General features: G+C 34.0%; 3 protein-coding genes across 3 annotated transcripts; all 3 read left to right on the forward strand.

Moving 5' to 3' along the window:
• Window positions 1-1,289: 1,289 nt before the first annotated feature.
• On the forward strand, window positions 1,290-5,533 carry LOC132625692 (cysteine-rich receptor-like protein kinase 2). Its single transcript, XM_060340290.1, has 8 exons — window positions 1,290-1,447; window positions 2,250-3,016; window positions 3,129-3,242; window positions 3,630-3,769; window positions 3,889-4,099; window positions 4,196-4,430; window positions 4,534-4,684; window positions 4,769-5,533. Exons 2-8 carry the CDS (start codon window positions 2,263-2,265, stop codon window positions 5,102-5,104), a joined length of 1,941 nt encoding a protein of 646 aa, XP_060196273.1. The 5' UTR covers window positions 1,290-1,447; window positions 2,250-2,262; the 3' UTR covers window positions 5,105-5,533.
• Window positions 5,534-5,823: 290 nt separating this feature from the next.
• On the forward strand, window positions 5,824-10,543 carry LOC132625710 (ADP-ribosylation factor 2). Its single transcript, XM_060340301.1, has 7 exons — window positions 5,824-5,980; window positions 7,594-7,763; window positions 8,452-8,522; window positions 8,707-8,826; window positions 9,897-10,015; window positions 10,100-10,181; window positions 10,262-10,543. The coding sequence occupies exons 2-7, from the start codon at window positions 7,616-7,618 to the stop codon at window positions 10,265-10,267; spliced, it is 546 nt and encodes a 181-aa protein (XP_060196284.1). The 5' UTR covers window positions 5,824-5,980; window positions 7,594-7,615; the 3' UTR covers window positions 10,268-10,543.
• A 4,252-nt stretch (window positions 10,544-14,795) lies between these two features.
• Window positions 14,796-18,140, forward strand: LOC132625699 (galactinol synthase 1-like). The gene is made up of 4 exons (XM_060340293.1): window positions 14,796-15,132; window positions 15,944-16,276; window positions 16,746-16,880; window positions 17,612-18,140. Exons 1-4 carry the CDS (start codon window positions 14,797-14,799, stop codon window positions 17,801-17,803), a joined length of 996 nt encoding a protein of 331 aa, XP_060196276.1. The 5' UTR covers window position 14,796; the 3' UTR covers window positions 17,804-18,140.
• Window positions 18,141-20,716: the final 2,576 nt, after the last annotated feature.

The raw sequence follows: 20,716 nt of genomic DNA on the forward strand, positions 1-20,716 counted from the left end.
TAATTGCATGGTAGCTTATTCACTAATTTTGTTTTCAACGTTTGTTACTATTTCTTGATCGTATGTGTTCTGGTTATACTCCAATCAATGACAGTTTCAAGTACTCTATCGTTTATAATTTGGGTGGTATTCCTCAACAATAGAATGACTTTTAGTTTTGATAATTGTAATTTTCTGAGGTTATTAAAGTATTCATTGTAATATATTACTCTCTCCATCTCAATTTATGTAGCATCGTTTGACTATACATAAAGTTTATGAAAAAAATGAATACTTTAGAAATTTATGGTCCAAAATACGCCTTAATTATTTGTGTGACTATAGATCATCTCATAAAGTTAAATTATTTCTATAAATAGAAAGGTGACATTCTTTTCGGAACAGACTAAAAAGGAGAGTGTGTCGTGTAAATGGGAAAGACAGTGGCGAAGTCAGGATTTTCACTAAGAGAGTTCAAAAATATAAACAAGTAAACATACAAAGAAGCCAAGGGGGTTCAACATCTATTATATATACACAAAAAATAATTTCAACCTTATCTTCATAGTGTGATTTTTCATCGAAGGGGATTCGGGTGAACCCCTCGGCCCAACCTAGCTCCGCCTCTGGGACAAAGGGAGTAAAATTTTAGAGCTCTAACCCATAATGGAAATTCCTATATGCACCTTATGTCATTATACTTCTCATAATACTCCTCCATTTCAATTTATGTGAATTTATTTGACTGTACACTAAGTTTAAGAAAGAATAAAAAGACGTTTAAATTTACGGTGTTAAATGAGTCACATATATTTTGAGTGCCTATAAATTAATATATAAAGATAAATTATTTTTAAATATAAAAATAAGTCATTCTTTTTGACATAAATTAATAGGCTTACATAAATTAAAATAAAATAAAGAGCGATAGATATTTCTATAAGTCATCAATGTGTCATTCTATAAGTCATCAATATGTCATTCTCATACTTCCCACGCGACTTGACCATAGACGAGTACCCCTCCACAATTCTTTCTTCTTGTTGACTTCTCGCTACAAAAAATACACCAACATCAACAATAACAAAAAATTGTGAGGCCGTGATAAGTATTTCTTCATTTTTAATTAACTAGAAATTTTAAGTTTAAGCTTTGTTCGATAGAGAGTCATCTTTATTAAGGAACACTTTACTCCCGATGTGTAACTTCCCAACACGAGTTCATCGGATTTAGTCGAACCTCATACAGATATTAAACACCGGGTGGATACTAATATAATAATAATTATTATAAAAAAAGACGTCTCACAAAGCGACCCATTAATAAAACCACTCTTAACATTTCAAGTTTGATTCATTGATCAATAACAAAAATATTTCCTTCTTTATTACTTTTCATTTTCTCCACCTACTCTCTGCCTCATCACTCTGATTCTACAACTTTAACAGCAGCTGATCAGTCGGACTTTGTGAGTTATTATCTTCTTGCTTCTTATTCTGTTTCACTAAGATACAATAATTATGTCTTAGATTCAGCATAGAACAATTATCCAGTTTTTTTTTTCTTTTATTTGTTCTATTTTAGCTTACTAGGAATTTTGATAAGAAAGGAATTTTTTTTACCTTTCTGGTGGCTTTGCTTAAAAAATAAAAAATAAAAAAAAAGGGAATTTTGATAAGAGCATATGAACAAAAGAGAAAATTTTCAATGGTTATGGTGTGTACGGATGGCAAGTACTTCTTCAATCTTAGTAAAAGGTCTCAAGTTCGAGCTTTAGAAATAAAATCCAAGAACAAAACAGTGTAAAATATTGAGAGGGTAAAAAGTCACATGTCTACCAGCGGTTAAAGTAAGATGGAATAGTAGAGATGTCCTTTTTTCAGAAATTCTTGAATGGATAACATTCTAATGCTATTAAAACTTTGCTATAGATTAATATTTTGATCATTCAGTTCTATTCAGACTATTAAGTGGTGGTATAATAGAAAAATAAAATACTTAATAATTGTGATCTAAATGATTAAGATTTAAAACTAAAAACACGCTTTTAATGGCTGAAATTTGAATGAATTGTCTTTGCTGCTGTATATAACTGCCTTCATTGAAACACCTCTAACCTTATGAATTGAATTTGCTGCTTGTTTCTCTTCTTGTAAATTTCATTTCAATTGGAAAGTTGTATTCATAATTCTCAAACCAATATCTTTCTTATTTTCTCATTTTAACAGTACTTCAGATAGTCCTTTTACATTGTTTTCTATGTTGTGCAGCACATCTGGCAAAATGGAGAGAGCAACCCCTTCAATTTTATGTAGTCACTTTGTTATTGTGTTGATCCTACTTCTATTAGACACGTCAGTGGCTGAACCAAGATCTCAGATAGTCCAGATTATATGTGGAAATGAAACAGCGGTTTCCGCCACAAATTTTGTTGCTACAATGGAACGTATAAGTGAACAAACGAGAACTACAGGGTATGGAGTAGCAGTTACTGGCACTGGACCAGATACTAACTATGGACTATGCCAATGCTATGGTGATCTTTCTTTACCCGACTGCGTCTTATGCTACGCTGAAGCGCGAGCTGCTCTGCCCAGGTGCTTCCCTTCTATGGGAGGGCGAATTTATCTTGATGGCTGCTTTATGCGAGTGGAGAATTACACGTTCTATGAGGAGTATTTAGGTCCAGAGGACAGGCGTGTATGTGGAACCAGGACCACAAAGGGTTCATTGTTCCAACAGAATGCTAGGCGAGCCGTTCAGCAAGCAGTTGCAAACGCACCAAGTAGTAATGGCTACGCGCGTGCTCAAGTGTCAGTGCCTGGACATTTCAAGGAGACAGCTTATGTTCTCGCTGATTGTTGGAAGTCTCTAAGCGCAAATTCCTGCGCAGCATGTCTGCAAAACGCATCTGCCTCAATGCTGGGATGCTTACCTTTGTCAGAAGGTAGAGCTCTGTATACCGGATGCTTCATGAGGTATTCTGATACAAATTTTCTCAATGTTATTTCTACCGGTGGAGGCTCGTCATCAGTAGGTAACCTTTACTCTTCTTTCGTCCTGGTTTGCCTGTTATTTATCGACTTAAAAAGTAATTTTGCTGATAAATGGTTTTTTGTTTTAACTTTCTAATGTCCATATTAATGCAGGAAAAGTTGTAGTCATTGTCATTGTTGCTGTTAGTTCCGTGGTCGTCTTGGGAGTAGGTGTTGTCATTGGCATTTGTGTCTGGAAGAACAAACAAATCCGGAACAAGAGGAAAGGTAAATCCTCGAGTTGATTTTTCATACAATCACTTAACTAATGATAATTATCTCAGAAAGTCAATTTTCTGCAACATGCAAGTCATCATGTTGCAAAAAGTGACTTTCTAAGATAATTACAGTTACTTAAGTGACCGTCCGGAAATCAACCCGTAAATCCTTTTGTGCCAAAATTAGTGATAAAATTCTTTAGGATATCAATAATGAGAATATAGTTGGCTTTTTATGCTAAAATTTGGTTCAGTAAAAGCAGAAAATACCAATATTTTTAGCTGAGCATTTAGCGCGTGATCATCTGCACTCAACTCTACTGAAAACAGTTTAAAATAATTATTAGAGGCAATATGATCCAATCGTACTTTTCCTGGAAATTTTTGAACTTGTCAGGTGCAAATGATGCTAAGAAACTAGTGAAGATCCTTCATGACAACAGCTTGAACTTCAAGTATTCGACACTTGACAAAGCCACGGGGTCATTTGATGAGGCCAACAAGCTCGGGCAAGGTGGATTTGGCACGGTTTATAAGGTATGGAATGGTTGAATGTAGTGCAATTCAGATGTTTGAATTCATCGATTGTCCATAACAGCAATGCAATACTAGAAGTGTATGCTATTAGACCAAGTCTGAGGCGTGATTTGTTGCAGGGTGTTTTGGCAGATGGGAGAGAGATCGCTGTCAAAAGATTGTTCTTTAACAACAAACACAGAGCTGCAGAATTTTATAACGAGGTTAACATAATCAGTAGCGTCGAGCACAAAAACTTGATAAGGTTATTGGGATGCAGTTGCTCAGGACCGGAAAGCCTTCTTATATATGAGTTCCTTCCTAACCAGAGTCTTGATCGCTTCATATTTGGTAAGTAACCGGCGTTGCATTAAGACTATATTGTGTGTTCTGCATAACCACCAGAATGAGTGTCACGAATCTTGATTCTAATCTTAAAATCGACAGATCCTGTCAAAGGTAAAACTCTAAACTGGGAGAAAAGATTTGAGATAATTATTGGGACCGCAGAAGGTTTGGTATACCTCCACGAGAACACAAAGAGACGAATAATACACAGAGACATAAAAGCAAGCAACATCTTGTTGGACTCGAGGCTCCGTGCAAAGATTGCTGATTTCGGGTTGGCCAGGTCATTCCAAGAAGACAACAGTCACATAAGCACTGTCATAGCTGGCACATTGTCAGTGTATCCTCATCTCACTTTCTACTTTTTCGCGTAAAAGTACACAAAAACGCAAAGACTAATATGGTCCAATAATGGATGATTTACCCTTTTTATGCAGAGGATATATGGCTCCAGAATACTTAGCACATGGCCAATTAACAGAAAAAGCAGACGTTTACAGCTTTGGAGTTCTTCTACTAGAGATTGTTACTGGAAGACAAAATAACAGTAGCAAAAATGCCGAATATACAGTCAGCTTAGTTTCCATTGTAATTTGCAATCAATCACTTTTCGCTTGAAGAAAAAATTTCAATCTTGAAAAACTTTTTGCTCATTGATCTTAAAATTAACAGGCATGGGAGCACTTTCGACGCGAGACTGTGGAGGAACTGTTCGATCCGAATCTCATGTTGCATAACTACCACACAATCAATGTGAAAAATGAGGTAGAGCGAGTTTTACATGTCGGACTTTTGTGCACTCAAGAGACCGCGGCGTTAAGGCCATCCATATCTAAGGCGTTACGGATGTTCGTCAAGAAAGAAGAAGAGTTGCCGCTACCTACCAATCCACCATTTGTTGATGAGAAAACTATGGAACTTCATGACCCTTGGGAGAAGTATTCGCTTGGAGAAGGCGATTCTGCTTCAATTGCCAACTTATCTCACAGTTCTTTTTACCCCAGATGATGAAAGTGTGAAAATCATAAGCATTAATTCGCCTCGTGTTCTTGAAGCAGACTAGATCATCATGATTGAGCAGTTAGATACAACAACAACTGTGCCTCAGTCCCAACCAAGTTGAGGTCGGCTATATGAATGATAACTATTACATTTAAGCTCAACTTATGATGGTATAATTAGTTGCTTTTCATGACCAAAATGAGAAATCAAAAGTACTGGAAACATTATGTTTTTCCAAGGCTAGTAGAAAGTATAGGATGCTAGTTCAAACACATGGTGGTGATTTTTATAAAATCTAAACCTACAATCTCATGTGTGTAAATACCTACAATTTTGTGTATGACGTACATGGTGGTTACATTATTTTTTTACAGTTCTAGTTAAATATACTTCCTTCAATCCAAAATAAATAACTTCAATCCGAAATAAATAAGGTTTTATCGGTCCAAAAATATTAATGTTCCACAAAATCAAGAACGTATTTGCGAAAAATACATTCTCATATCACCATAATAATTACATCAACCAGAAAATCTTAGTCAAAACTCCTCTTTATTTTTAGACTTTAGTGAATTTCTTAATCCATATGTTCAATCTTAAAACCTTAATTATTTTGGATTACAAGGAGTAATGATCAAAATTTGGAAAATACGCAATGAAAATTAAAAGCGTTCATTTTTGACAACCTTAAAGAATCAAAAACTGCTCCAGTAATACTTAGGGGACTATTTTAAACCTATTAGCAAAGATAAGGGACCACTTTTATCATTTTCTCCCATTATTTATAGCCTCTGATGCGTTATTTTCAGGTTTCCATCTTTCTCTCTCTAACCTTTTGAGCTTTCTCTCACTAGATCCCTTTTTTCCAAAAGCTCTCTTCAGGTAAATTTTAATCTTAATCTCAATTTATCGATCTCAGATTTAGTTTTATTAGATTTTGTTTCAATTTTTTATTTTTTTTTATCGAATTTCTTTTTTGTTATGATATGGTAATAGATTGATATATGTACTATTTATATCCTGTTTGACTATAGATTTTGAAGTTGTGTTTGGACATGCATTTTACGGCGAAAATATTTAAAGTTTTGTGAGATTTCTCCTGAATTTTGAAAATCTGATCAAATTTCATGGAGAAATAGATATTTTGAAGATAAATTTTCAAAATCTGATCCAAAATCTATGGCCAAACGCTAGCTTAATGTTTTGATTCATGAAATTTTGATTGAATGTTGCTGTGAATTGTACTATTTATGTCCTGTTTGGTTATAGATGTTGAAGTTGTGTTTGGACATGCATTTTACGGAGAAAAGCTTTGAAGTTTTGTGAGATTTCTCCCAAATTTTGAAAATCTGATCAAATTTCATGGAGAAATAGATATTTGAAGATAATTTTTCAAAATCTGATCCAAAATCTATGGCCAAACGCTAGCTTAATGTTTTGATTCATGAAATTTTGATTGAATGTTGCTGTGACTTTCTGTTTTTATGATGTGGTAATAGATTGATATATGAGACCTGCTTCGTACTCCGTAAAATTGTACGATTTATGTCTTGTTTAGCTATAGATTTTGAAGTTGTGTTTGGACATGCATTTTGCGGCGAAAATATTTGAAGTTTTGTGAGTGGAAGTGAGATTTTTCCCAAAATTTTCAAAATCTGATCAAATTTCATAGACAAATAGATAATTTTGCAAAATCTGATCCAAAATTTATGGCCAAACGATAGCTTAATGTTTTGATTCATGAAATTTTGATTGAATGTTGCTGTGATTTTTTTCTGTTTTTATGATGTGGTCATAAGATTGATACAATTAGACCTGCTTCGTACTCCGTAAAATTGTTGTACTATTTAGTGATTTGATTTGTGAAATTTTGATCTAGATCTTATGCTTTGGTGGGCAGAATTACCAATTTTTTCTCTTTGTTTATTTGATTGATGTCCGTCTTCTACACTCTGTTTAGATGGTTGTTACGTATTGTTTCATAATGTACCGTATTATATTGCATTGTATCGTACTGTATTGTTTTGATGAACACAATGTTTGGATAGATTATATCGTTTTTTGTCGCTACATAATGTCACATATCAACAATTTGAGGGATAAACCTATAGGAAAAGTAGGGTGCATGTAGAGCTACTATAAAATGTAAGGTAAAAGATAAATAAGATTATCAGATAATAAGTAAAGAGAAAATGAGAAAAAAAAAATATAACGACGCAATCACACCAAATCGGTCGTTACACAAAATGGGACGATTCGTCTGTTACATAACGATGGATTTAACTATACTATACAATAAAATTTAGGTAACAATCAAAACAAACATTTTATTTAAACTAACAACACAAGACAATACAATAGGTAACAACTAACAACCATCCGAATGTCGGGTTTTCTGTTCATTTTGCTGCATCTTTTCTCCTGTTGCATCACTTGATCTTAGATAGAAATGATGGTTTTTGATTTGCGTAATTCAATTGGGCTAATGTATACAGGGATCATTAAGAAGGTAGAGAAATGGGGCTTACATTCACCAAGCTTTTCAGCCGGCTATTTGCCAAGAAGGAAATGCGTATTCTCATGGTTGGACTCGATGCAGCTGGTAAGACCACCATATTGTACAAGCTCAAGCTGGGCGAGATCGTCACCACCATTCCAACTATTGGTATGTACTTTACTGGCATTTGGCAATAACATCTCTACAGTTTTTAGTTGGATAAGTGTGGAAAATTCTGCTGCAATTGTGACCCAAAAGACTAACCAAGCATTTTGATAGGAGTATTCTTAATGCTGGTCTAGGCAAAGCAATGTCTAATCAAATAATATTTTTGACTTCTTTACATGTGGTCTCGAATGACTGCTTGTGTGCTGATCTCTTATGATTGTAAAGTATGAAAATGTAAAAGTTCCTGAAATTGAAGCTTGGATTATTCTTATCATAGAACTAGCTGTGTATCATACATTTATTTCTTTAAGATTTCTCGTGAATCTTCTTTTAAATAATATTGATTAAGACTACATTTTCTGGTGCAATGATGCAAATCTACCCCTTGCCTTTGGACAAGTAAGGATCGGACCAATATATGTTCTTCTAATGCAATTGTGTTTGGTTGTTTAATATGCATGCTGTTTATGATTCTCTGAACTTTCCTCTAAAATGCATTAAAAAGGGACGCATTAATTATGATTAATGATTCTCTTTCTCTGCTCTGATTTGCAAAAGCGTTTTGAAGTGTCATCTATGTCTTGTGTTGCTGTCTTTTGTTCAGCTAATCAGCTTAGTATAAACTCTAATGAAGATTCGATAACATAGCTGCTAAGATGAGCCATCAACAATAATTGATAATTTTCAGGTTTCAATGTGGAAACTGTTGAATACAAGAACATCAGCTTCACCGTTTGGGATGTCGGGGGTCAGGACAAGGTATACTTGTTGTTTTAATCCAAAGACTTATACTCGGCATAAAGTTTGGTCTCTGTTAGACAAAATTAGTCCTGCCTCTCTTCTTCACTCTTTATCACTCTTATTTATGTTTTGCTATTAGCTCTATTTATGTTGCATGGAGTATTATCTAAATGATCTAGCTTATTTATGTTTGCTTTGGCAGATCCGTCCATTGTGGAGGCATTATTTCCAGAACACTCAGGGTCTCATTTTTGTGGTTGATAGCAATGACAGAGACCGTGTTGTGGAGGCAAGAGATGAATTGCACAGGATGTTGAATGAGGTAATAATTCTCGCTCTCTTTGTAACTTGTGTAATTCTTGCTGGCGTCAAATTTGGCTTCTACAACTTTTGAGCTAAATGACATGAAGTTATGTGAATGAGTCTCAAACTTTACTTAAAATACTTCAGTTACAAGTGTAATATTTATACTGGATGATATAAAATATAACCTCTAATCTATTAAGTTTGACTAGATCAGCTTTAGGTCAGTGTTATCAAAAGCGAAAAGCGCAAAAAAGCTCTAAGATCAGCTGGGGCTTTAAGCGCAAAGCGCAAATAAAGCGTGGTGTTTCATGAAAAAAGGTGCAAATGGTGCAAAAATACAAATATACATATGTTTAGTCCAAGACTAATAATAATAAGCACGAATAACAAATATATGGACAAAGAATTCGTAAATACATTACGATAAAGTGAAATATCAATTATCTAGTGTCACCTCTTCAAGAGAGGCCCATTGGCAAGGTAAAGTATGTCTTAGAGCCTTGATGATGACACTGAAGCGCACATAAAGCGAGGCAAAGCGCTCAACATGTTTGAGCCTCACTTTAGGGCTTAAGCGCGCTTTTGACAACACTGCTTTAGGTATGCAACACATCATTTATTTTCTAAGCTACTACCAATCTGATATTCTTGGGTGTAGGTAGTTGTTATTCCGCGTTGATTATGTACCACTTAATTCTTTAAAGGCTGATGCCATCTTCTCTGAGAAGAGAAGCGATTACTGCTTATGACTCTCACTGTCACATCCTCTTGAACGCTAGAACTCCTGAGTTGATGATGAGACCTTGAAGAATTAAGTTCATTAAGAAAAAAAGATCTTCAAAATGTTCCTGTAAAATTCTAGATTGAGAATTTTCAATTTGATGTGAGCTTCATTCTAGGTAAAGACAGTTGAGTCTGCTTTGAATTTTTAAAAACCACAGTCCTAGTTCTCTTGCTGCTTTACACCCCCTTTTTTTCTTATTGGCAGTTATCTACTTTCCGTTATTCACTAGACCAGAAAGTGCAAAAAGAATTTCATGATCCTTTGAATCGAGTTTAACCTATGTTGTTCCTAAATGTTCCCAGGATGAGCTTCGGGATGCTGTGCTGCTTGTTTTTGCTAACAAACAAGATCTTCCTAATGCAATGAATGCTGCTGAAATAACTGATAAGCTTGGACTCCACTCACTCAGGCAGCGTCACTGGTAAAGCGCTCTCTGCCATAACACGGGACAAGCATCCCTTTCTGTTAAAGACATGCTAAATATTTGCCCCTTCGCTATATTCAGGTACATCCAGAGCACTTGTGCAACATCTGGAGAGGGACTTTATGAGGGGCTTGATTGGCTTTCTAACAACATTGCCAATAAGGTACTTGATAATTTGGCAAATTTGCTGTGTACGATTGAATTTCCTCTTTTCACTTTTTGTCTAACGTCCTCCATTTACAGGCCTAAGCTGAAGTAGAGTTGTCGCGGGTTGATCCCTGGATGCAGGCGGTTTTTTATCTAGTTTCTTTTTCTTTTTGGTTTCTTTCTTTGTCATTCTCTGAATCTGTGTGGTTATGAATATCCCTTGACAGTTATTTGCTTCTTAGTAGGACCTTTTGGAAATGTTTTTGTAATACAATGGTTGGATGGATGTATGTAATTGCTGATTGTTTAGGTTCGAGTATAATGTTATAACTTGTAACAAAGACTAGCTCTTTATTGGAGTTCTTCGTATTTTGCACCCTTTATGTGTGCTCCATTTTTTTATTTGCACTCTTTGTTCATTGCACTGAAATATCTCCTTAAGTTTGCAAAGACCAATGATCTTTTTTGTACCAAAGCTCCTATTCCTTGGAAGAACAAGAGTTCGTTGTGTGAACAAGCTGCTTTAGTATCAAAGAAGGTTCTCACGTGTATTGATTGGTCCCATTTGGATGGATAGACTTTGGTTCCACCTGAGAGATTACCATGATGCTATTGATTTCTTCCTTGGCCTTTGGTTCTCCAATATTGTAGGTTCTCAAGAAAATGTCCTAGTCAAACAAGTCGTCAATAAAAGCTTGTGTGTGAAAAGTGGACTTAGACTAATATTAACTAGTTTAGAAGCTAAGAAAACAGTAAAAACATGTGGAAAAGGAAGCAAGTAAAAGGCTAAAAATATTAAGGAATGCTTGAAAAATGACCGAAAGATTTGACTGATTTGTTTTGTGTCGTCTGGGGCTAAAGCATAGTTATTGTTTTTGTTTGGTCGTGTGTTACATAAATTATTCTAATTATTCAAAGATAAGAGATTAGTTAACAGCTTGAACCCATTATCTAATCGTACTAGAAGTTACTCTCTCCGTCTCATAATAAGTGTCATTTTAGCAAAACTAATTTGTTTCATAATAAGTGTAATCTTAGGAAATCAAGACATAAATTGGCTAACTTTTTTCAATTCTACTCTTAGACAAAAACTGATAAGTTAAAGTAACACCTAAATGATGGTTGAAAAAGTCACATAGTAATTTGGTATAGTTGGATTCCCAATATCAAAAAATTTACTAATTGTGCATGATCTAATCAAGAGAAAAAAATAATTTATTTTTATTATATAGGGATAATTTGGTAAACTTCACGTTGCATTATTGATTTCTTAATATGCATATTTTTTTATTAAGGTGACACTTATTATGAGACAAAAGAGTATATCCCTAAAGATAGGACACGATCTATCGAAGCGGTGCATGCCATTTGCATATTCGGCTAATTACATAACATTGCACGTCGACTGATCATCATGTTGAAGGTAGCTTTCAACCAACCTTTCTTGTCTCCAAAAATCTATATCTTCTCGAAAGTCAAAAGTGTTTTTTTTTAAATAAAAAAAATAATATTATTTATTTTAAAAAGTTAAGATGTTTTCTCAAGCTTTTAAAAGAAAAGAAAAAGTGGGTTTGAGGATAATAGAAGGTGATAAAATATATATTTTCCCTTAGAACCCTTTTCTGGAACATCGTGGTCAAGCATAAATTGTTATTCTAACATTAATAAAAATTAATTTAAAATTAATTAATAAAATATAAATTACTCTAACATTAGTAAAAGTGGTTTTTAAGTTGATTAATCAAACACTGACTACTAAAAAGCATTTTTGCAAGAAAAATATTTTTCAGAATATGCAGATTGCAGATTCTGGAAGGGTAGGTTATAATCTTTATTGTGCAATAACTTTTTGACTTTTGTGGGAGTGATTTCCTTTGACTTGAGCCTGGCACGTGGCATTTGGCTAGTAATGTTCGCCTTTGGATGAGCTAGACCCTGTGTTTGTCGAGCTGATTTCTAGGGTCGACAAAATGTAAAATTATGGTAACAATAAGTTGCTAGAGATATATACTATTTAAACCTCTTTATAATTGTCATTCGTTATAACAACATTTCATCATAACAATCTGATTTTCTCCGGAATCGATTTTCATGTTATATTTTACTTCTCTATAACAACAGTGACATTCATTATAGCGGTACACTCTTTGTAAAATTACCTCTCTATAACCGTCATACTCAAATATAGTGCAATAGTATTGTATAAGAAATATATCATGTATAAAAATAAAATATTAAAATATTTATGGTAATCATCAAGGGAAAGCTATGAATTCATTTTTGTTGAAAGTTTGGACAAAAATCTTCGTCAATTCAAGCGTTATATTATCACTAAGAGACGGGAATTCACGAATCGACTTACAATTGTAGAATTCTTACGTCCTACTTGAAATATTTAAATTTTTAATTAATTTTAAATGCATATATTCCTTAGGTTTTAATTCTTTATCGATACGGTATAACTAGTTATGGATTTATTAGTCACTTCAATTCTTAATTAATGAAATATGAAAATCAATTGAGATTTTAAAATTAATAAGTATTTTGTTTTCATTTATAACATAAAAAGTATAGAAAAATAATTTTTTGCGTATTTTTGTTTATAATAGCTAGGTGAGATCAAAACTTCAAATGCTGCCATTATGGAGAGATTTGACCGTAATAAACAAGGGAAGATATCCAAACATATTAGAATGCACAATTTGGAATTCAAACATAAACTTCCAATAAATCCAATTGATGGATGGATTTTGGTTGCGAGTAATTCAATTCAATATTCAAAGGACAAAAGCTTTTTTTTTTTTTTGCAAAGGTAGGATAGCTTCACTTTAACTACCGAAGAAATCCTTTTTTATTCCAAGTGATAGAGACATTCAGTCTTTCCTTCTCCTTCATCACTTAGCTAGATTTACAAAATAGTTTAAAAAGTAAAATACAACAATAACAACAAAAAACAATCAACATCGTGACCATTATATTTTAAAATGACTAAAACCTTTACCAATCTCCTATTAGTCGTTGGTTCAAGTGATAAACCTAAAATAATTTAAGGTGACGACCATTATATTTTAAAATGACTATAACCTTTACCAATCTCCTATTAGTCGTTGGTTCAAGTGATAAACCTAAAATAATTTAAGGTGACGACGAACACATGAGAGAAAATACTCAAAATACCCCTCAGCATTTGATCAAAATCCCAACTACACACCTAACCTTTGCATTGGTCCTATTACCCCCCGGACAAATTTTTTCAGTATCAAAATGCTCTTTTTTTGCTGATGTGACAGTCCAATATAACAACTCCCAATTATTAACAGGCGCTTGTCCACACGCGCCTGACCCACGTGCCACATCTTTAATTTCCTCCCATTTTTTATTAATTTCCCCCCTTCCTCCATCCATCTACTCTTCAAAAAAAAAAAAAAAAATCTCTCAATTTTCCATACTCCATTTTCAATATGAGGATCCGAAAACCCATACCCAATTCTCCTTCATCTTCATCAACATCATCATCATCTTCATTAGGAGTTGAAAAAAAAAAAATCACACCAACTTTCTCAAATATGATCCAAACAAACCCAAATGTGAAAGGAAGCTTCCTAACACCAAGTAGAACAAAGTTCATCCATTAATTTGATCAAACAATCAAGAATTTAAAGAAACCCACTTGGTGTTCTTCATGGCTTTCTCCAAATTCCTAGCAATGGAGTTTAATTTTCTCTCCAAATCAACTCAAAGAATCTCCAACCAAGCAACAAGTAGCAACGGAGTTTAATTTATGAATTTATAATGGGTATTATTTTGACAAAAAAAAAATGGAGATGGTATTAAATAGGGTGAAGAAGAAGATGAAGTAGCCTAAAAATGGAGGGAATTTAAATTTATCTATGTGGCATCTATGTGGCAGTCCAGTTGGCATTTTAAAACACGTCAGATGCTTTTTTTAAAGGCTATAACGCGCCATTGAGCGGTGCATTCACGCTCTTGTCCACATCAGCAAAAAAGGGGCATTTTGATACTGAAAAAAATTTGTCCAGGGGGTAATAGGATCAATGCAAAGGTTAGATGTGTAGTTGGGATTTTGGTCAAACGTTGGGGGGTATTTTGAGTATTTTCTCAACACATGACGGTTTATCGTGATGTCCTTATTCCCCACTTTCTCATGCTTTTCTCCCCTATCTGTTCAATTTTATGACATTATTTATTCCTTCGTTCGTTTCAAAAAAAGAATGATACATTTATATATTTGTGAATAATTTAATTTAATTTAATTTTTTGTATTATTTCTAACGAGACGAAGTTTTAATAGTTACATAAATAATATGACATGTTTAAAATTACAAGTTTCAAAAGTCTTATAAACACACAAATATTGACACAGTTAAAACCGCAACTTAAAAAGATATTCATTTTTTCCTTAGATTTTTTAATAATTCACCATATCATATAAATTGAAATAGATGGAATAACAAACCAACTTATTTAGAAAAATGAAATGAAAGGGAAGTTGCATTTCCATTTCATTTGGTGTTCATTTGACATGCATGTGCCATTCTTCCGATCCTATTTAAAGCCATCAACCGGTCCTTAACATTGCTATAAGCTTTACACTTCCATAATTCTTATAAATGGCTGAAGCATTATCTGTAGATATCTTTTCCGACTCTAAAAACGTCTCAACTCTTAACACGAGTCGCGCTAAGAAGGCGTACGTGACGTTTTTGGCTGGAAATGGCGATTACATGAAAGGAGTAGTTGGATTGGCAAAGGGTTTGCGAAAGGCGAAGAGTGTGTACCCTCTTGTGGTGGCCGTCTTGCCCGACGTGCCGGAGGAGCACCGGAAAATCATACGCAAACAAGGTTGCATTGTTCGTGAAATTGAGCCAATTTATCCTCCTAAGCACCAAATTCAATTTGTTGCGGCCTATTATGTCATCAACTACTCCAAGCTCCGTTTATGGAATGTAAGTTTATATATGCAAATACATTTAATCAGTATTAGTCTTGCCTTTTCATTTTCCGATACTCTATTTGTTTCATTTTATATTATATTTTTTCCTTCTTAGTCTGTCTTAAAAAAGAATAAGACTATATATTTACAAATAATTTTATTTAAAAATTTTAATTTACCCTTAATGAAATGAACTATAAGCACATAAAAATCTATGATATAGTTTACACCACAAGGTATCAAAAATCCTTTTTTTTTTTTAATTCTTAAACTCCATGGTCTATGCCCAGATTACATAAATTGAGTAAAAGGAAGTATTATTGTTTAATTAGTAATGTTCTCGTGGGGAAGGGGGCGGGAGTTAATTAACTCTTACATTTTAAAACAAATCAAATTTCTAAATGCAATCTTCCATTTGTTAATCTTCGATACATGAAGACAAAAGTCAAACGTCTTCTAAAGAAATGACTCCAAGAGTCTTCTTTAAAGATTAAATAAGGAAGTCAGCCGTAGCCAACGAACATGACCTTTAAAATATAGTTACTCCAAAGTATCAAACAAAAACAATAACATATCCAGTGTAATCCTACAAGTGGGATATGGGGAGGGTAAGATCTGCGCAAATCTTATCCCTATCTTAGTGAGATAGAAAGCTTATTTCCGATAGACCCTCGCTCAAAAGAAGAGCGTTAAAGTATCAAAATAAATCAAAAAACAAAAAAGCAGAATACTATATAGTTTACTCCTTAACTTTGAGGCCAATTTTTACACATGTCCAACCTTTTCAATGTGAATTTACAAATAATCTTAATGGTATATCGCAGCTTGTGGAATACGAGAAGATGGTATACTTAGACGCAGACATTCAAGTATACGAAAACATCGATCATCTCTTAGACGACACACCAAATGGATACTTGTACGCTGTGATGGACTGTTTCTGCGAGAAGGAATGGAACCATTCGATTCAATATTCCGTTGGGTATTGCCAACAACATTGTCCTGATAAAAAGAAAGCGATCACTTGGCCTGCCGGTTCATCAGCTCCTGCCTTGTACTTCAATGCTGGCATGCTCGTGTTTGAGCCTAGCCGTGTTACTTATGATAACCTTCTTCAAGCTGTCCAAATTACTCCACCTACTCCATTTGCAGAGCAGGTAATATAAAGCTAGTACTACTAGAATCTTAAATTCACATTCGGGGTATTAGGCGAAGGGAAAAACTTAAAGACCACCCCAAATGAAGGATAATCCGCGCAAAAAAAAAAATTAACTTTGATCAAACTGAAAATTTTAGCAAATTGTCCAAATTAGGACAGGTTTTAGATGAGTTTAATTTGGGCGGGTCAAGATGGGCTTTGACCAACCTAAACTTGGATCGGATGTCAGGTCATATTTTCATTGGTTAATTTTGTCACCCCCTACTGCTACATATTAAATTTACAACATAATCACCAAGTGTTGTGCTATAGATATTCTTCCATCCTTAACTAGGGTCTTGGATTCTGGGAACAGATATCAAATGAGAATTAAAGTATATGTATAATAATTTTTACACTATCTAAGTTAACTAAAATAAGAGGGTATCATTACTCAGGATTTTCCCTCCATGTGCAAAATATGACAGGATTTCTTGAACATGTATTTCCAAGAAGTATACAAACCAATTCCTCTGGTATACAACTTGGTACTAGCAATGCTGTGGCACCACCCTGAAAACGTTGACCTCGACAAAGTTAAAGTGGTTCACTACTGTGCAGCCGTAAGTTTTACTCCCTTCTTTTTATTTTATGTAATTCTATTTTTTTTTAAGTCTGTTTAAAATAATATTTTTTTATTTGAAAAAATTATCTTTAAACTTTTCAATTCACTACAAAAAAAAAAAATAGAAATTAACTACCAAATTTGGTTAATGAATCTGTCATTAAATCGTCTATAGCTAACACGAATTTTTAATAATTCATGACTAATCAATCGTTTAATAGGATTAGCGACATATTTTTACTGTCCTTCATTATTTTTTCTTTTTCTGCGGTACTTTTTTATCCTTAATGAGTAGCTTTTATAGATACAAATATTATACTCCCTCCGTCCATTTTTACGTGTCCAGTATATTAAAAACAAATGTTCATTTTTTACTTAGCTGGTTAATCAAGAGATAGTTTACCTTTTCATACATATTTTACCTTATTATTAATTATTGGGTTGGAAACTTCAAGAAATTGTTAGTGGTTGCCCAACTTTTAAAATATGTTTGATTGATTTCAATTATTTAGATGATATGTCATAATTAGGGGTGATATAATAAAATTGTCATTTTATTTATTGCTCTTTAAGGAGTGTGCCAAGTCAAACATGAACAAGTAAAAATGGATAGGAGGGAGGGCGTATTTAATGACACAAGTTTCAAATCTACTTCTTTCTTAAATTTCGCGCCGGTCAAATAAATTCACATAATTGGAACATATTCTTTGGTATATAATACGTACACAGGGATCAAAGCCGTGGAGATATACTGGAAAAGAAGAAAACATGGACAGGGAAGACGTAAAGATGTTAGTCAAGAAATGGTGGGACATTTACAATGATGCTTCCCTTGATTACATTTGCCCTCATGATGATGAACAAGATAGTAGAGTTCCTAAAAGACTGACACCTTTTATTACTGCTTCTTCTGCTGCTTGATTGGAAAAGCATTTTAACATTGCTCGAATTCTTTAAAAACAACGATATACAGGTGTCAAACTTTTAGAAGTATATGTTTTGAGGATCGACTTGACATGGGGACAATAACATTTTTTGAAAAGTCTGAGCAACATAATTGAACATCATATGATATTACATAATCTGATAATTATTTCCTGTTTTCTTAGCTAAGCTTCTTAGCTCTGTTCTTAATATATCGTACTTAGCTATGTAACAAGATAATGTGTATCAAGTGGATTGTAAAAAATCCTTCGTGTCCGGAATTCTATCTTTCATATTGGATTGATTTTTGTGGTAGAAGAAATCAAAAAGTATAATTTTGATTTTTGAAGTAGACATTGTTGACACCCAATTTTGTCTCACCTTTCCTCCGAAATATCTATTTACCTTATTAATATTTTTTTTGGCAACTTAAAAAATAATTATTCATATTTTACAATAATTATTAACTTTTTACTGGCATTTTATTATCCTGTTGAAGTCACTACTGTTATTATCTTCTATTTTTATTACCGTTACTATTATTATTATTATTATTATTATTATTATTATTATTATTATTATTATTATTATTATTATTTGTTATTATGGTTATCAGTATTATTATAACTCACATTTTTATCATTTCAGCATTCTTACCAGCTTATGCACACGCATCGCATTTATTTTCGTATAATTAAATAATAGCATTTATTTACTGTTGATTTTCAAAATATTATCGCACGGCTATTACGACGTCATATAAAAATTTTATCTGAGCACTAATAATTGCATATTTTACATTAAGTAATATTTTAGTCTCTATTAGTTCAGTCCATAATTAAATCCTAAAACTATTTGGGCTAAGGCTAAATTCGTGAAACCAGCTCACATTTTATTCAATGCCCAGTCCCTGTTTTAATCCATTAGCCCATTATTCACCCTAGCCCATATTTTAATATTCAACCCAGCTCATTATCTGAACAATCAGCAGCCCATACCCGCTTAATTTGCACCGACCCGACCCAACCCAATTCTCATTCAAAACAAATGAAGAGTAGGGCTTCTACTCTTCAATCATCACCGCCGCTCCCGCCCCTCTTCTTCTCTCTTCTCTCCTTCTCTTCCACGCCCTTCCTCTCTCCCACGTTCATTCTGCCCCTGTTCCCCACGCCTCTGCCACCCCCACTTCCCTCTGTCCCCCCGCTCCCTTTCCTCTTCCCGCTCCTCTCTCTTCTTCAAAAAACGAAAACCCTATCTCAAACCCAAAGGAATGCTATAAATAATCGTGGCTGTGTTCGTCTAAGGGAGGATTTTTTATTAGTGGAAACCCCCCCCAAGAACCTGGAGATTTCTTTTGATTGAGAAAATTCCCCAAGAACTAGGTTTTTCAGCGGCCAAAATCCCCTAAGCAATATTAGTGCATCAACTTTATTTCTGAATATCGAGTCAAAATCCAGTCATTTTTGTTTTCATTTGCATCGGTTGTGCTTTAAATACCAGATCATATTTTGTCCCTCTTTCGTCCTTGGGTATTGGTTCGAATCCGAGCATCGCAAGCTCAAATTTGATAGTGTTCGAACGTGAATCGAAGGCCCCCGCACCTATTTCGCTGCACCCGAAGAAGGTAATTTCCCCTTTCCCTTTTACTTTCTGCTTAATCTATGCTTTCTTAATCGTCGTTAGGTTTTAAAATATGCTAATTAGTTAAGATTAGCTTGGTAAGCCTGTTTGTGTGTTGATATTAATTCGGACCTAATCAGTCTTGTGTGATGATTTAAGTATCGAGTTGGGCTCTGCTTACGTAATTACATATATTATGTGTGATAGATTGGCTTCAGTCGATTCAGATGTATGAGTTAATCATGCTAGTTGGTTTAAGTTGCACATCGTCGTATAAATCTGGACAATTAGTTAGTAGGATGTTTGAGCTTGTTTAAGTGTTTGTTGTTAGGTCAGGCATGACTAGTAGTTAAGTCTGTGATTGACTTCTGTTTGCTCCTGATTATAACACAAGATTGTTTAATGCAATTTAGTAATGACATAGTAATATGGAGGGCTGGAATTGTAACATAGAGAAAACGTATCCAGTTTGTACTATGATAAGAATGATGGCTTGTGGATAAGATAAATAAATCTGGTTTAAAATTAGCATAAGATAAAATGGATGTGTTGTTTGGAGCTATTAACATACATCAATTTCAGTTCTTGGGGTGGTTTATATCATCTTAAGGAGATTAGATGTTGTTTTAGATTTAAACAATCTAAAGATGTCTTTTGAAACATACTTGAGCACCTGACAGCCTTGATACATAGGCATTGAACCCAATTTGACCAGAAAATTTCTCTTATTAGTCCCTGCTTCATGGATCGAGATATATGTTGATTTGATATTGTCTTATGTTGACTCTGTCACGTATTTCAAATGTTTGTGTTGGCCGAATTGTGTATATATACTTAAATATACACAGTATATATATTTAATTTACCAATCTGTTTTGAGTCTGTATCTTACGTGTTTAGCCATATTTATCGATTACATACTAATCTTTTTCCTTTTGTTTTTTTTTATGCATGACCACCGCGTGCGAGTCCGAGGAACTCGTCTTCTTCTGCATTCGATGTTGGGCCAAAGCCCAACGAAACATTCTATCGAGTCAGCCCCATCAGCTGTGTAAAACGATTCTAGGCCGAGGCCCATAACAGCAGCAACAGTGCACAACAATTGGCCTGAAATGGGCCGATCCATTTAATTCCTTTCCTCCTCTATTTTATGCTCCGTTATGCATTTTTGCTTTGGCATTGAATGACTAACGCTTTGCCTTGTTCCTTTTTCTTAACATTAGATGAATCCCAGCGGATTAGTAGGGATAATGTTAGTAGTAACGGGTAGTTAAATTTAAAGGAGAAACC

The sequence above is a fragment of the Lycium barbarum genome, chromosome 2 (assembly GCF_019175385.1).
Source record: "Lycium barbarum isolate Lr01 chromosome 2, ASM1917538v2, whole genome shotgun sequence".
NCBI lineage: Eukaryota > Viridiplantae > Streptophyta > Magnoliopsida > Solanales > Solanaceae > Lycium > Lycium barbarum.